This window comes from Macaca mulatta, chromosome 13 (genome assembly GCF_049350105.2).
Source record: "Macaca mulatta isolate MMU2019108-1 chromosome 13, T2T-MMU8v2.0, whole genome shotgun sequence".
NCBI classification, from domain to species: Eukaryota; Metazoa; Chordata; class Mammalia; order Primates; family Cercopithecidae; genus Macaca; species Macaca mulatta.
The window spans coordinates 91565605-91583448 of record NC_133418.1 but is presented as its reverse complement, the minus strand read 5'-3'; the positions used below and the strand labels follow the sequence as shown (position 1 = coordinate 91583448).

The 17844-nt window shown below is 43.0% G+C and overlaps 1 protein-coding gene across 27 annotated transcripts in view; it reads left to right on the top strand.

The window, feature by feature from the left end:
- Positions 1-15135, top strand: part of LTBP1 (latent transforming growth factor beta binding protein 1) — a 445556-nt gene extending 430421 nt beyond the window's left edge. For all 27 annotated transcript variants that reach the window (XM_077959737.1, XM_077959738.1, XM_077959736.1 and 24 more), the window contains 3 exons: positions 4284-4406; positions 12196-12345; positions 14130-15135. In XM_077959737.1, the coding sequence (XP_077815863.1) occupies positions 4284-4406; positions 12196-12345; positions 14130-14311 (455 nt within the window). In that variant the 3' untranslated portion in view covers positions 14312-15135. The remainder of the gene's footprint in view (positions 1-4283; positions 4407-12195; positions 12346-14129) is intronic.
- The last annotated feature ends 2709 nt before the right edge of the window (positions 15136-17844 follow it).

The window sequence follows — 17844 nt, the reverse complement described above, 5'->3', positions numbered from 1 at the left end:
TTAAAAACTCCAAATAGTCTTGAAACGAGATTTAAAAACACCTGTGGACCGTTCTTCCATTGCTCTTAATTCACTGCACAATTATTTGCCTGTCGATCACTGCTTTTATGTTTTGTTAACATTAAAATGTAAATCACTCACTCATTATAATACTGTCTTTAAAAAATTTTTTTTTTCATTTATTTCCAGATGTTCACTAGGGACTTAGCGATGTCACCCACAAGAAAAAATTGGATTTTCGGCCGGGCGCGGTGGCTCAAGCCTGTAATCCCAGCACTTTGGGAGGCCGAGACGGGCGGATCACGAGGTCAGGAGATCGAGACCATCCTGGCTAACACAATGAAACCCCATCTCCACTAAAAATACAAAAAAAAAATTAGCCGGGCGTGGTGGCGGCGCCTGTAGTCCCAGCTACTCGGGAGGCTGAGGCAGGAGAATGGCGGGAACCCGGGAGGCGGAGCTTGCAGTAAGCCAAGATCGCGCCACTGCACTCCAGCCTGGGCAACAGAGCGAGACTCCGCCTCAAAAAAAAAAAAAAAAAAAAAAGAAAAAATTGGATTTTCCATTTTCTTGGTGCTTCAAATTTTAAAAATAGTTTCACAATATTACCTCATTTTTTTACATGTCAGTAACACAGATGTAGACAAACAAGAATTCTTGTTCCTGTGTTACAGATGTGGAAACTGAGGCTTGCCCAGAACTGCTAAGCTGGGGAATAAGTGGTGCAATCAGGACTTGAGCCCCAGCTTCCACCTCCGAAGCCCATGTTCTTCCCATTACCCCACGATCCTGGCCGAGAATCAGGGCACATGTGCACAATGGCAACGGCAGCGTGGATGGATTAGGACAGACCTGTGCAGGCTCCCAGAAAAATAACTCAAAATACATTTCCTGGTGATGACGGGACTGTAGCACATCTTCAGATACAAAAGAGAAGACGTGGTGCAGAAAGGATGTTTTGATCACTGACCAAAACTGTCTTGGAGCTTGGAATGTGAATGTGTTAGAGAAAAGTGAAGCAGCAAAGGGCAACACGCTCTAGCATTTTAAGAGGAAAAAAATGCATGGCAGGGGAAGAAAGGAAAGGAAAGAGGATGTGGAATATCCCAGAAATACCTCCCCCAACCCATGACCCTCCACTGCCCGCTTCCCTAGCCTTAGTCTAGTCAGAAGACTTCTTTAGGAACCATTTGGTAATTCCAAAAAACAACTTAGTTTTCTTTCTTGATGCCTTTGGGTATGTGCTTTTAAAAATTAATCCAAAATATCTTTTTCTGCAACATAATTCCTACATACCTACTTAGTTTCAGTTCAGGTCCACCTTTTGCAGGGAGCTGTTCCTAAACATTGCATAGGAACAGGAGCCTGCCCTTCCTCTTCACCCTCATGTTCGGTCTTTTCCTGTGGCATTGCTGTAGAGTGACAGCTTAGAGACTCAAGCCCATCTCATTTCTTTGGTGGAGGAAGCATGTCTAGGGGAGTGCACTGGATTGAAGGTGGCTGTCCTGGCCAGGCCCTGATCATGGCATTCGATATCCCTGGACCTCAAGTCTCAGCAAGGCTTCTCTGACAGCCAACAGGCATCCAGCAGGATGCTCAGCCACCTCTGGATTTTGCTTTATAAAATAAGTACCTTGGCCAAGCACGGCAGCCCACACCTGTAATCCCAGCACTTAGGGAGGCCAAGGTGGTAGGATCGCTTGAGCCTAGAAGTTGAGACTGGCTTGGGCAACATAGTGAGACCCTGTCTCTACAAAAAATACAAAACTTAGCCAGGTTTGGTGGCTCGTGCCTATAGTTCCAGCTACTCAGGAGGCTGAGGTGAAAGGATCACTTGAGCCCAGAAGTTTGAGGCTGCAGTGAACCACGATACCACGATGGTGCCACTGCATTCCAGCATGGATGGCAGAGCGAGACCCTTTTGTTGTTTTGTTTTGTTTTGTTTTGTTTTTGAGATGGAGTCTCGCTCCGTCACCCAGACTGGAGTGCAGTGGCGCGATCTCGGCTCACTGCAACCTCTGTCTCCTGGGTTCAAGCGATTCTTCTGCCTCGGCCTCCCGAGTAGCTAGGACTATAAGTACGTGCCACCACACCCAGCTAATTTTGTGTTTTTAGTAGAGATGGGGTTTCACCATGTTGGCCAGGATGGTCTCCATCTCTTGACCTCGTGATCCACCCACCTCGGCCTGAGGTGGGAGCCACCGTGCCCAGCCGACCCTTTCTTTAAAAAATAATAAATAAAATTTTATTAAAAATAAGTACCAGGATTAATTCATTTTTAATATCTCCTCTAGATCACAACTGTGGATTGAATATAAAATATGGAACAAGTCTCTCTTTCAGATGTACAACAAATGTATATAAAAAATCATGGGAGAAGATGACCTCAGTTCTTGAAACTTATAAACATTTCAGCAATTTTGCTCTTGCAAAGAAATCCTTAATTCTGCGTTTTCAAACTTTAAGTAGAACTGACAGCCATTTGTGCTCTCTCTGTTTGAAGTAGTTCTTTTCTTTCGAGTCAAGAATCTTTTTCCAGGTTCGGCTGTTTCCTTAATGAAATTAATATTTCACACAGAATGGTTTCATGCAAAAGTGCTGGGACGTCTGGAGTCTGGATGTTGTTCCTGGAATGCTTCCACATAAGGAGAATTTTAGACAGGGAAGCCAGAATCCTACCCTATCCAGTGGTTCACGGTCTTTTCTAGCCTTACACTTGGTTTGGGCAATCCTCAGAATGTGTGTGTGCACGTGTGCACATGCATACACACACACCTTTGATTCTTCAGCCTCCTTCCTCCAGTCATTTAAGTAGGAGCTGATAAAAGAAAGCCTTCAGAGTTCACAGTATTGCCTTAGTGGTGTTTTTTGTTGTTGTTGTTGTTGTTGTTGTTTTGTTTTGTTTTTTGAATGTTATAAGAATAAACACAATAGAGGAAAATTCCAGGCAAATGTGGCCATTGCCTTGTGTGACTGCCAGGACACTCATGTCCATCTGGTCCTGGGGCCTGTAGCCTTGCCTGCACCTCACAGTCCTAACAGAGCTGTTGACATCCGTGGAGCCCCAGAATTTCGCCAACTGCTACATGTATCTTTGGAGAGTGTATTTTCTGGAACATACTCAGAACATGAAGTTGTCGTTTCTACAGTTTTCCTCCCTAGGCCTTCTCAGTAACTCTGTTCTTGAATGTAGGCAAGAGCCTGGGATCGTGAAAAGCATTGAAACCTCAGTAACCCCAGGACAAATGGAGAACCAAAATCCCATGCACTGGTGGGTCCTAGGGAGAGGAGTAAAGGGGAGTCTAGGAGTCAGGGGGCCATGGGGCTGACCAGTGTGGAACGGCGATACGGCCTCACGACGTGGAAACCACAGATGAGTCTAGCTGCGATGCAGAGATGCTAAGGATAGGAATTTCAAAGGAGCTGAGATCATTGCAGGAGAGAAATGTGAAAACTCCACTCTGGAGCTTCATTTCTGACTTCAAATCACGTGCTGCCACACAGCAGCTGTCATGTAACCTCTCTGTGCTTTTGTTTCCTCACTGGTAAAATGGAGATGGTAGAACCTCTTCATAGGGTGGTGTGAGTGTTTTAGTGCATTGGTGTGTATTAAGTGCTTAGAACAATGTAGCATACTCCCACCTCCCCCATGAAAGCTGTGCTCGCTAATCCAGAAGCACACTACTGTTCTTATTATCTTAATACCACTGCTGTTCTTGTTATCGTTATTGTTATGACTCTCAAAATTGCTATAATGCTATCCATAGGGACTGTAGAGTTATAATAGTGGCTACTAAATTTAAGCAGCATCCTTGCCTGGTGCTGTATCATTTTTGGACACCAGAGATACATTTTTTCCTGTCTATAGAGAGTGAAAAGGCACCACTCTGTCAGAATGACTACTTTCTACTTTTAAAATGTTTTTGATGATAACTCTTGATGGGTTTAGATAAAGCCATCCTTCCAAAAGGCCTGAAGCACTCTCAGATGGCTCCGTTTTTTCAGCCCTTTACTGCTCTGGGATGTGGTGTACCCACTGTTGAGCTAATATTTTTGATCTTCAATTTGGAACCCGAATTATGTTCTACAGCAGTCACTGTAGGTGGATGTATAAAATTCCCATCAAAAGGTATTCAGACACTTTCCAGGCTCCGTGGTATGCGGGAGATGGAGGCACATGTGGAAGGGTGCGCCTGCAGATTCCCGTCGCTCTGAGCTGCGAGGGGGCGGGGCAGGTGCGAGCCAACAGTGATGGGGCCTCACGCTGCTTGTCCACTCCTTAGATGACTATGCTCAGCTGTGTAACATCCCCGTGACGGGACGCCGGCAGCCATATGGACGGGACGCCTTGGTTGACTTCAGTGAACAGTATGCTCCAGAAGCCGATCCCTACTTCATCCAAGACCGTAAGCAAAATAACCTTGTTCCTTTGATGCTAAGTTGTGGTTGAAGATTAATCAGTGGTCCTCAAAATATAATGGCAACTTATTAGCAATGCAGCATTTCTGTTCCCACCTCAGACCCGCTGGTCAGAAAGTCTAGGGTGGGACCCAGCCATCTTTGTTTCACAAGGGCAGTCCTTCTGCACGGGTGAGTGCAGAACCACTGCATCATTCATGAGCTGAGATCACACCACTGCACTCCAGCCTGGGCAACAGAGCGAGACCCTATCTCAAAACAAAACAAACAAAAAGAACCATTGCATCTGATGAGTAGTCTTGCTGGTGGAGGTACTGTTATATTTATTTTTCTTAAGGTTTTGAGACAGAGTCTCACTCTGTCACCCAGGCTGGAGTGCAGTGGCACGATCTCAGCTCACTGCAACTTCCACCTCCCGGGTTCAAGCGATTCTCCTGCCTCAGCCTCCCAAGTAGCTGGGATTACAGGTGTGCATCACCACGCCCAGCTTTTTTGTATTGTGAGTAGAGACTGGGTTTCACCATGTTGGTCAGGCTGGTCTTGAACTCCTGACCTTGTGATCCACCCGTTTCAGCCTCCCAAAGTGCTGGGATTATAGGCATGAGTCACCGTGCCCAGACTATCATTATATTTTCTATGACAAAATCATTTCTTTGCACTTTAAGTGGTGGACTAGTTTGAGGGCCAAGGTTTCCACAAGAGCCCGGTTATATTGCAGCCTTTTTTTCCTACAGGGAAATGGCAAATGTTAACTGTACAAGTTGATCATTATTATACATGTTTTAGAGTAGGAGGTAAGAAAAGAATTGCCCTTTTGGTCAGAAATGACTTTTTAAAATACATTGGTGAGGGGATTTATAGAGTAAGAAATAATGTGTGCCAACTTTTCCTGGATTAGTGAACACAGCTTTCATGGGGGAGGTGGAAGTGTGTATCTGCAAATTGTGATCCCCTTTAGAACGTCAGTGCTGTGTGAGGAAGCCTACAAACACACAAGCTCAAATCGGACTTTTCAAATGCAGACAATTTGAAGTCTGAAACGGCAGGAGGTCCACAATGAAATATTAGTATATAGTAGATAGTCTCACTTCAAGAACAAGAACAGGGAAACGCCCATTTCAGGAGCCTCATCCACAGCTCACAGAGGGACCATCCTCACATGTGTAGCTTCACCACAATTTTTTTTTTTTTTTTTGAGCTAGGGTCTCACTCTGTTGCCCAGGCTGGAGTGCAGTGCCATGATCACAGCTCACTGCAGCTCTGCCTCCTGGGCTCAAGCGATCCTCCCACCTCCGTCTCCCGAGTAGCTGGGACTACAGGCATGTGCCACTATGCATGGCTAATTTTTGTATTTTTTCCGTAGGAATGGGGTTTTCACCATGTTGTCCAGGCTGGTCTCGAACTCCTGGACTCAAGCGATTCACCCGCCTCAGCCTCCCAAAGTGCTTACAGGCGTGAGCCACCATGCCTGGCCTGCACCACGTTTTAAAGATAGGTAATTGCTGCCGACCAAAGAGTTTGACTTAGGACTTTAGAGAAAAGTGCAATGGAGCTTTTCTCTGTCCTGGGCCCTGTCACCTGTGCATGAAGCATCCCAGCCAGGACCCAGTTCTGGGGCAGCAGCGTGAGATTTCTAGTTGAATTTAAGAGCTATTTCAGTTCTGCATCAAGAGCTTTTATTTTTTTTCCTTCCCTTCTCTTTCTCTTTTCCCTTTCTCTCCCTTCTTCATTCCCTGCTTGTCCTCCCTTCCCTTTTTTTTTAATTTTTTTTTGAAGGATGTAGTGTATTGATCATCTAGTAGAATTAAGAATGTTTTAAAATGTCCATGATAAGAACATTCTGTTAATCCAGCTAGGCTGATTAACACACACCTGTGTAGCTGCCACCCAGGTCAGGAGCAGTGCCAGCCTCCAGAAGGCCCCTGGCGCCCTTTTCCACCCCCCTCCCTAGGGTAACCACTGTCCTGACTCCTAACACCATAGACGAACAACACTCTTTCTTTTCATCCACAACACATAACCACGCAGCACTTTATGAAATGGACCAGAATGCACTCACAGCTACAAGGCTGTGCACTTAGGGTTTGATGCTTCTCTGTATATGTTATGGGTCGGTAAACGTTTACTTAAGGAAAAAGGAAGGGAGAATTACTAAGGTTGAAAGAAAGCCCAGCTTGCCCCATAAATCAGGAATACCAGGTTAAGTCTATATGCAACTCTGACAAATCTGTGGCTTACAGCTTTCCTCCCTAGACCTCCTCAATAACTCTGTTCTTAAATGTAAGCAAGAGCCTGGGATCATGGAAAGCATTGAAACCTCAGTAAGCTCAGGACAAATGGAGAACCAAAATCCCATGCACTGATGGGTCCTGGGGGGAGGACTCAGTCTATAAGTCAGAAGCCGCTATGGCATTATAGTTTGGATTCCAAGAATTTTCATGTTGAAATGTCTGGCTTATGTACCTTCTTTCTAATGCTGGCACTGCTTTAAAGCTCTTTTTTTAATTTACTACAAATGTTAAGAAATAAACATGTTGATGTCACATCAATTTCCTATTTAGCAACATAGGAAATTGAGATGCAGTTCCAAGACCTCCAGCTTGGACGATGTAATGGCCTTTACATTTCTTACAAGTTGCAGAGAAATATTTCCCCCTTCCCAGCCAGTTTTCTGACCTCCAGCAAGGGCTTTTGGGCCCTGCTGCAAAAATGATCGTGTTGGGTAGATAGTAACATAGATGGAGGCTGAGTGAGGTTTCTCATCACCTTTATGGTTCACCGTCTCTGTTACCTTTCGGGAGAGCAGTACTTCTAAAACTGGAATTTACTAGAGCAGAGAATAGGCAAACATTTTTTCTATAAAGGGCCAGGCAGTAATTTTTTTTTCTTTTTTGAGACCAAGTCTTCCTCTGTTGCATAGGCTGGAGAGCAATGGCACAATCTTGGCTCACTGCAACTTCCACCTCCTGGGTTCAACTGATTGTCCTACCTCAGCCTCCTGAGTAACCCTGGGATTTTAGGCATGCACCACCACGCCCGACTAATTTTTGTATTTTCAGTAGAGATGGAGTTTCACCATGTTGGCCAGGGTGGTCTTGAACTCCTAACCTTGTGATCCACCTGCCTCAGCCTCCCAAAGTGCTGAGATTACAGGTGTGAGCCACCACACCCGGCCCAGATGGTAAAATTTGTAGGCTTTGCAGGCCATGTGAGTTCTGCTGTAGGTATTCAACTCTGCTGTCGTTTCACAAAAGCAGCCCTTAGATAGCACAGCAGCAAATGGGCGTGACTATGTTTATTTACAAAAATAGGTAGCAGGTCAGATTTGGACCAGAGACTGTAGTGTCCTGACCTGTTTTAGAGTCCTGAAGAAGTATTTTGGGGAGCCTGCCTGATGTGTGGGAAGTTTCAAGTTTTACTTTTTATAATTTCTGTAATAATAAAAAATGTATTAGCTGTGAAGTAAAAATGATTTTGCTGTGATACATGGGATCTGAAGACATTGTCATAGATTAAATCTTTTTTTGTCAGTGTTTCTTAACTGGCTTTGAGTATGTGGTGTCACTTTTTTTTTTTTTTTTTTTTTTTTGAGAATAGGAGTCTCACTATATTGCCCAGGCTGGTCTTCACTTCATGGGCTCAGGAGATTCTCCTGCCTCAGCCTCCTGAGTAGCTGGGACTCTTTTTCTCCTTTAAAGTTTTAAAATGGGCCTGCCATGGATGTATTACTTGATTTTTTTAATGGTACAAATTTTTTTAACTTTTAGGTTCAGGGGTACATGTAAAGGTTTGTTACATAGGTAACATGTCATGGGGGTTTGTTGTACAGATTATTACATCACCCAGGTATGAAGCCCAGTACCCAATAGTTACCTTTTCTGCTCCTCTCCCTCCTCCAACCCTCCACTAGTATCTATTGTTTCCTTCTTTTTTTTTTTTTTTTGTGGTATTTGGTTACATGAGTAAGTTCTTTTTTTATTATTATTATATTATACTTTAAGTTTTAGGGTACATGTGCACAACGTACAGGTTTGTTACATATGTATACCTGTGCCATGTTGGTGTGCTGTACCCATTAACTCATCATTTACATTAGGCATTTCTCCTAATGCTATCCCTCCCCACTCCCCACACCCCACGACAGGCCCCGGTGTGTGATGTTCTCTGCCACGTGTCCAAGTGTTCTCATTGTTCAATTCCCACCTATGAGTGAGAACATGCGGTGTTTGGTTTTCTGTCCTTGCAATAGTTTGCTCAGAATGATGGTTTCCAGCTTCATCCATGTCCCTACAAAGGACATGAACTCATCCTTTTTTATGGCTGCATAGTATTCCATGGTATATATGTGCCACATTTTCTTAATCCAGTCTATCATTGATGGATATTTAGGTTGGTTCCAAGTATTTGCTATTGTGACTAGTGCCGCAATAAACACATGTGTGCATGTGTCTTTATAGCAGCATGATTTGTACTTTGGGTACATACCCAGTAATAGGATGGCTGGGTCAAATGGTATTTCTAGTTCTAGATCCTTGAGGAATTGCCACACTGTGTTCCACAATGGTTGAACTAGTTTACAGTCCCACCAACAGTGTAAAATTGTTCCTATTTCTCCACATCCTCTCCAGCACCTGTTGTTTCCTGACTTTTTAATGATTGCCATTCAAACTGGTGTGAGATGGTATCTCATTGTGGTTTTGATTTGCATTTCTCTGATGGCCAGTGATGATAGCATTTTTTCATGTGTCTGTTGGCTGCATAAATGTCTTCTTTTGAGAAGTGTCTGCTCATATCCTTTGCCCACTTTTTGAGGGGGTTGTTTGATTTTTTCTTGTAAATTTGTCCAAGTTATTTGTAGATTCTGGATATTAGCCCTTTTGTCAGATTGTAAAATTGTAAATTTGGTAGATTGTAAAAATGTTCTCCCATTCTGTAGGTTGCCTGTTCACTCTGATGGTAGTTTCTTTTGCTGTGCAGAAGCTTTTTAGTTTAATTCGATCCCGTTTGTCAATTTTGGCTTTTGTTGCCATTGCTTTTGGTGTTTTAGTCATGAGGTCCTTGCCCATGCCTGTGTCCTGAATGGTATTGCCTAGTTTTTCTTCTAGAGTTTTTATGGTTCTAGGTCTAACATTTAAGTCTTTAATCCATCTTGAATTAATTTTCATACAAGGTGTAAGGAAGGGATCTAGTTCCAGCTTTCTACATATGGCTAGCCAGTTTTCCCAGCATCATTTATTCAGCATCATTTATTAAAGAGGGAATCCTTTCTACATTTCTTGTTTTTGTCAGATTTGTCAAAGATCAGATGGTTGTAGATGTGTGGTATTATTTCTGAGTTCTGTTCCATTAGTCTGTATCTCTGTTTTGGTACCAGTACCATGCTGTTTTGGTTACTGTAGCCTTGTAGTATAGTTTGAAGTCAGGTAGCATGATGCCTCCAGCTTTGTTCTTTTTGCTTAGGATTGTCTTGGCAATGGGGGCTCTTTTTTGGTTCCATATGAACTTTAAAGTAGTTTTTTCCAATTCTGTGAGGAAAGTCATTGTTGTTTCCCTCTTTGTATTTATAAGTTCTTATCATTTAGCTGCGACTTACAAGTGAGAGCATGTGGTATTTGATTTTCTGTTCCTGCTTTAATTTACTAAGGATAATAACCTCCAACTCCATCCATGTTCCTGCAGAACACATTATCTCATTCTTTTTTATGGCTGCATAGTATTCCAGGGGTATATGTACCATATTTTCTTTTTTATCCCCCAAACTTATACCAAATCTCATTTAGTCTTTACAAGGTAGAAAAGTGTTCGTTCATTACAAAATACTTCCTACTGAGTGCATTGTGTTCAACATTGGGTCTGCCATTCTACATAGCATTGTTTCTCTATTTTTAAATGAGGAACCTGGTTTCAGCAAAATCAAGTGACTTGGCCAGGGTCACAGGCATGAGCAGAAGACCCAGTTCCTCTGATTCAAATCCCATGGTTCATTTCCACAAAATAAGCCTATAATTGAGTGGGGCTTTAGAGATCATAAAATTCAGTGCTTTTATTTCATAAGTGAGGAAAATAAGCTTTCTGCCCAAGTTTATAATGTACACATAGTGAAATGGGAATGGGAACTCACGTCCCCCAGTACCAGTGTATTGTTCTTACCCAAAGAGATAATTTAACATTCACTTATTGTATATTTTTAGATCATGTCTAAAACCCACTTTCTTCTCTGAAGGGCATGTTCTAAAGTTTCTTCTTCACCTCTCTCCTCTCAGGGCACCTAATCTTAGAATATAAGAGAAACTCTGACCAAATTTGTCTCCATGTTGACCCCAGGCACTTTAGTCATTGTTGAAACTTCTTTTTTGTTGTTGTTAAGAGAAGTAAGTCTTTATTTTCGTGTTTAGGAAAAAAAGAAAAAAAGAAAAAAAAAAAAACTGGCTAAGTTGATTGCTCTTTGGTGACCAATGAGACCAAACTCCCTATCCTTGTCCAGTTCCTCCGAGTTAGACCTTATTGCCCTCCATAAGCAATGATATTTTGCTGCCCCCTGCGGTTCCACTGGAGAATTACTTCAAAGGCCAGATAGAAATTTCTAGCCATATTTTATTTTTTTGAAGCTACTTCGTGGTACTATTGGGAAGAGAGAGGAGATGAGAGGCCACATGACAGTGTGTTGGGTCACTGTGGATTTATGTTTAGAACTTTCCTCTGCAAAATGAGAACTAAACACTCTTGATGCCTAGCTAAATTGTTTTTATATCACAAAAACTCTAAAATCTAGCTCTGACTTGGTTTCAAGAGATCTAAACTATAAAAAGAGCCAAACAAGAGTTTCTTTGTTTCCTTAAAAAAAGACTTTTTGTTTTTTGTTTTTGTTTTTGTTTGTTTTTTTGACAGAGTCTCGCTCTGTTGCTCAGGCTGGACAGTGGCTGTGATCTCAGCACACTGCAACCTCCACCTCTCAGGCTCAAGCGATTCTTCTGCCTCAGCCTCCCGAGTAGCTGGGATTACAGGCGTCCACCACCACGCCCAGCTAATTTTTTGTATTTTTAGTAGAGACAGGGTTTTACCATGTTGGCCACGCTGGTCTTAAACTCCTGGCCTCAGGTGATCCGTCCGCTTTAGCCTCCCAAAGGGCTGGGATTATAGGCACAAGCCCAGACTTTTGGTTTTCTAAACACAAGTATGATGTTCTTTCTCATTTATCAGGATGTTTTGAGGCCGTTTTACTGAGTTTGTCCTTTGATCCCCTGGGAGCCCTTTTGTAAGGCTCATTCCGTAGCCAGAGCAAACAAACACATGGCAAGGCCAGCCTGCTTCTCCCTGGTCTTACAAACTCCAGCTGAAAATGTATTGCCTCACACTCTTACGGACTTTCCTAGCAAATGCTTACTAGACTCCAATAGTGAATTCTGTCGGTTCTGTCCTGAGAATCTGACATTTGCCCTACTGGGAACTCAGGAAGTTTGGAACTTTGGATGAACACTTTTAATAATTAAGATCAAAAACAAAAACCGTACTTGCTTTCTCATTTTATGTGATTTTAACATAGAACATCAGAATTCAAAATATGAGGCTACTCTGCACAAAATATATAAATTCTTTTATTTTTATGCTATTTTACACAGCTACGTTCAGCATTTCTATTGCTAACTTTAAGATGTCTGAACTATATATGGACATATATATGTCTATTTAGGAAATGAACCATCATCTAAATATCGTTTAAAAAATGGTGTAGGACGTTGAAAAGGTCTAACTTAGCTTCTGCCCTTTCCTTTTCAGGTTTTCTAAATAGCTTTGAGGAGTTACAGGCTGAGGAATGCGGCATCCTCAATGGATGTGAAAATGGTCGCTGTGTGAGGGTCCAGGAAGGTTACACCTGTGATTGCTTTGATGGGTATCACTTGGATACAGCCAAGATGACCTGTGTCGGTAAGAATGACATGTGTTTTATGGGACATTAATTTTTTCCTGACACCCCCATGTCCATACCTCAGTCAGTAAAGAACATTTAAGATAGATTTGCTGAGTTTCAGTTTGGGAAGACGAGAAAAGTTCTGGGGATGTACATTAAGTACAGTATGAATATACTTAATGCCACTGTATACTTAAAAATGGTTAAAATGGTAAATATGCTCTGTATATTTTACCACAATTCTTTTTTTTTTTGAGATGGAGTTTTCAGGCTCGAGTGCAATGGGGTGATCTTGACTCACTGCAACTTCTACCTCCCAGGTTCAAGCAATTCTCCTGCCTCAGCATCCTGAGTAGCTGGATTACAGGCTTGCGCCACCACACGTGACTAATTTTGTATTTTTAGTAGAGACGGGGTTTCACCATGTTGGTCAGGATGGTCTTGAACTTCTGACCTCAGGTGATCCGCCCGCCTTGGCCTCCCAAAGTGCTGGGATCACAGGTGTGAGCCACCTTACCCAGCCTACCACAATTCTTTTTAAAAAGAAAGAGTTGGTGTTTCATTTAGGACAATGAGGATTGAAAAAAAAAAAAAAAGAATCCAAATAGTGGTAAATATTGGAGGAAAGGCCAGAATATCCCAGATAATCACTTTGACTCTTAAATTTAGCTTTTGATTTCAGCAAGTAATGATTTCCTTGAATACTTGACACTAGCATAAGGGAGTGTAGACATCTGCAAAAAGTACAACTTCCTAGTAACCATTTGAATGAAACTCCTCCCAAAGCTGTCATGTTGCCCCACCTCTTACATTGAAAAGAACAGGAAACATACGTTTAACCTTCTCTGTGTGACCTAGTGTTGTCTTTCAGAGCCTGTTTGCCACAAGTTTTTCTTTTATTTTTCTTCCCCCTCTTTTTTTTTTTTTTTTTTTTTTCTTTGAGACCGAGTCTCTCTCTGTCACCCAAGCTTGACTGCATTGACTGCAGTGGCCGGATCTCAGCTCACTGCAAGCTCTGCCTCCTGGGTTTACGCCATTCTCCTGCCTCATCCTCCAGAGTAGCTGGGACTACAGGCGCCCGCCACCTCGCCCGGCTAGTTTTCTGCATTTTTTAGTAGAGACGGGGTTTCACCGTGTTAGCCAGGATGGTCTGGATCTCCTGACCTCGTGATCCGCCCACCTTGGCCTCCCAAAATGCTGGGATTACAGGCGTGAGCCACCGCGCCCGGCCTCATCTCCCTGTTGAAGCAGTCCTTTTGCCCCCTTTGCTTTTGTGAGTTTTAATCCACGGTGTGTCTTTAAAATAGGTAACCTACGTTCTTAACAGATGTTTCAAGTGAGTGAGAGCCTAAATGGATCTCATGTAGAAAGAGGTCTGCGAATGTTACGGAAGGCTTTAGAGGGGCTGTATGGAGAGGTCTCTGCTTAGGTATCTGGTTCCTCTTGACAAATCTAGCAGTTCCTCCACACCTGTAGGAAGGAATTTGGAAGGAATATAATTCCTCTAACTTTCTTGAGGTTCTACTAGAAAATGTCAAGCTCACAAAATGCTCATGCTGTGCTAGATAACAGGGAAAGAAGTTCTAGGACCTCCCTGATAATCTACCTCTTTAAGATCTAAAAAGTCCCCTTTATCTTGTCTGTGGTTGAAGCAAGGTGGAGATAGCTTGCTTACTTGGGGTGGTCGGGGGAAGGGCAGCGTTTAGGCTGCCTCGATGCCTCAGGTAAGCCTCAAGTAGGTTATGTGTCCTCACAGAGCAATATCAAAGATTGTTTACCTGCATCGTTTGACTTATTGCAGATGTAAATGAATGCGATGAGTTGAACAATCGGATGTCTCTCTGCAAGAATGCCAAGTGCATTAACACTGAAGGTTCCTACAAGTGTTTGTGTCTGCCAGGCTATGTACCTTCTGACAAGCCGAACTACTGCACTCCGTTGAATACCGCCTTGAATTTAGAGAAAGACAGTGACCTGGAGTGAAACGGAATCTACATAACCTAAGCCCATATACTCTGCACTGTGTAAAGGAAAAGGGAGAAATGTATTATACTTGAGACATTGCACCTAACCCGGAAGGCTGGAAATACAGAAACAGCATGGAGTTGCAAGTCCTCTGAAGACAATGAGAGGACTTAGGATGAGCCCAACAGGTGTGGCAGACCAAATGGACATTTCTCTGAAAAACCAGTATATATAGTCTGTTCATATGTAAAATTCAGTGGAAGAGAGGTGGAACAGTGCTGTTATTTTAAACAGAAGGTTGTATTATTATGTTGTTTTGTTTTTTTACTATTGCTTGATTAAATTTGGCATTTAAATAGTGGTGGAAATATTTTATATAATTTTCATTTTTTGGTTGTGCAGTTCCTTGGCTACTGTTTTTCTTTTCCTTCAGTTTTTTTAAACTCTCAAATGAAAAAGTCTTCGATAAAATATTGTTAAGCTCTATTATAAATATTGTTACACAGGGTTATGCAATTCCTGGCCTGGAGCATTTTTGAAATTCAAATTGTTTGTCCTGTGGAGCAGGCAGTGATTTTGTTTCAAAACTTTTATACACATTTGGAGAAAAGTACTTTATATTTTCAGTGTTTTGTTCGATGTTAATGTCCATTCTTAGCCAAGCTGCTAGCAGGTGTCAATTGGATCCCTTTCCTTCACTGAAATGGAAGAGTTTATAAGCTTACGTTAGTATTGTAATATGTAAAGTAAGCCCAACAAAAATTTTTTAAAATTTGATGATCCCCAATATATCTACCATTGTATGTTAAAGTGAAATAAATCACCATTTTTGTAGAAAAAAATTCTACCTGAGAGTAATTGTCAATGAGTACACGTGTATAAGTTGTATCCCACTCTCCCCACTTTTATTTTTACCAGTGGTCTTCTGTTAACGTAGAGTCTTTTACAAGTTAAACATTAAATGTGTTAGATCTTGTTAGGGGCTAAGTAGTTTCCCCTAACATTCATATGTTGGAATTTTAACCTCTAATACTTCAGAAAGTGACTAGATTTGGAGATCGGATCTCTAATGAGGTAATTAAGGATAATGAGGTCATTGGTGTGGCCCTAATCCAATAGGACTGCTGTCCTTGTGTCACCCATAGAAGGGATCTGAGTTACCAGTGGCGAATCTGTACAGGTCTGCAGCAACCTCAATTCTTGCCTTCTCAGAAGAAAGAATTTGACTGAGGGGCATAAGGCAGAAAAAGAGATCAGGCAAGTTTCAGAGCAGAAATGGAAGTTTATTTAAAAAGGTTTTAGACCAGGAAAGAAAGGAAAGTTCACTTGGAAAAGTGGGCACCTGCAGGCCAAGTGCAGTGTTTAGCCTTGAACCTAGCTAGGATTTCACAGGCTGGCCCCTTTCCCATGATTCTTCCCTCAGGGTGGGCTGCCTGCGCACACACAGCGCCCTCCTTACACTTGGGAAGTGAGCACACACAGTGTTGAGGAAGCTACACACGCCCGTCTGGGGCTTTCTTCCCTTTTCTGGTGGTGTGCCCCTGGAAGGTCATACTCCGCCATCTTGTCCTTAATGTTCATACCCAGGAAGTTGCATCTCTTTGGCACCTGCATTCAATTAACACTTCAGTGCAGCAGGTGTGGGCCATCAGGAAGTGGCCCCTCCCTGGCCTCGGCTGCCAGTTGCTCACTTTTAGAGAGGCAGTGTGGTCACTGCCGAACCATCACCTGACGTTCCTAGTGGATGGGGGAAGAACCTCATGCTTGTCTGACTACCTGGAACACGTAGAAGAAGAGATTAGGACACAGATACACAGGAAAGACCCTGTGAAGACACAGGGAGACAGTGACCATCTGCAAGCCAAGGAGACAGGCCTCAGAAGAAATCAACCCTGCCCAAACTCTGAACTCCAACCAACGGCTAGCCTCCAGATTTGAGAGAAAATAAATTTGTTGTTTAAGCCGCCCAGTTTTTGGTACTTTGTTACGGCAGCCCTAGCAAACTAAAATACATATCACAGGAAAAATGAATAATAGCTTTCCCAGTTCCAGTCCTGCTTACACAACCACGGTAATGCCATTGTTTCATAACTTTAGCTGAAATTCACTTTTCCTTGAAAAAGCATCTGAGTTTTTAAAAACAAACTATGGCTAGGCATATCCAGCAGAAATGTCTGCCCACGTAACTTTTTTTCTGAAAAGTTTTGCATTTTAATAACTACAGTAGGCCGGGCGCAGTGGCTCACGCCTGTAAATCTCAGCACTTTGGGAGGCCGAGGCAGGTGGATCACCTGAGGTCAGGAATTTGAGACCAGCCTGGCCAATGTGGTGAAACCCCATCTCTACTTAAAAAAAAAAAAGAGAGAAAATTAATTAGCCGGGCATGGTGGCAGGAGCCTGTAATCCCAGCTACTCGGGAGACTGAGGCAGGAGAATCGCTTGAACCCGGGAGGCAGAGGTTGCAGTGAGCCAAGATCGTGCCACTGCACTCCAGCCTGGGCAACAAGAACAAAACTCCGTCTCAAAAATAACTAAATAACTACAGTGGGCAGAATAATGACACCCCAAAGATGTCCGTGTCCTAATCCTCAGAACCTGTGGGTATGTTACCTTCCATGGCAAAGGGGAAGTAAGGTTATAGATAAGCTGTTAATCACCTGGCCTTAATAGGAAGATTATCCCAGATTATGTGGGTGGGCCCAATGTAATCACAAGGGTGATTTCATTGTGATTATACTGGGCCTACCCAGATAATTTGGTGATTTCTTCCAAAAGGAAGAGGACCTTAAAAGTGGAAGGAGGCCAGTCATGGTGGCTCACACTTACAATCCCAGCAATTTGGAAGGCCAAGGCAGGTGGATCACTTGAGCCCAAGAGTTTGAGACCAGCCTGAGCAACATGGTGCAACCCCATCTCTACAAAAAATAAAATTAAAAAAAATTAGTTGGGGATGGTGGTGCACACCTGTAATCCAAGCTACTTGGGAAGCTGAGGTGGGAGGATTGCTTGAGCCCAGGATGTAGAGGCTGCAATAAGCAGAGATTGTACCACTGCACTCCAGCCTGGGTGACAGAGTAAGACTTTGTCTCGGGGGGGAAAAAAAAAAAGTGAAAGAGGAAGGCAGAATTGGAGAATCAGAGGGAGATGTGAGAAAGACTCAACCTGCCACTGCTGGTTGGCCAAGCGATTCTTCCTGTAATTGAGGGAGCCAGGAGAGAGAATGAGTCCAGGAATGTGGGTGGCCTTCAGAAGCTGGAAAAGGTGAGAAACAGATTCTCCCCTAGAGCTTCCAGAAAGGAATGCAACCCTGCTGACCCCTTGACACCTTGATTTCAGTCCCATGACACTTGTGTTGTTACTGAAACACCAGAGGTCTGGTCTAGGTCCTGCAACTTGATGCACAGAAAGCCAATCACTGAGACAAGTGTTGTCAGGGAAGGATTTAATCGGGTGCTGCAGCCCAGGAGATGGGAGATCAGTCTCAAAAATGGGGGTTTATGGAATGGAAGAAATGTAACCATGTGTGGGAAGACAGGAATTAGGGAGGAGTA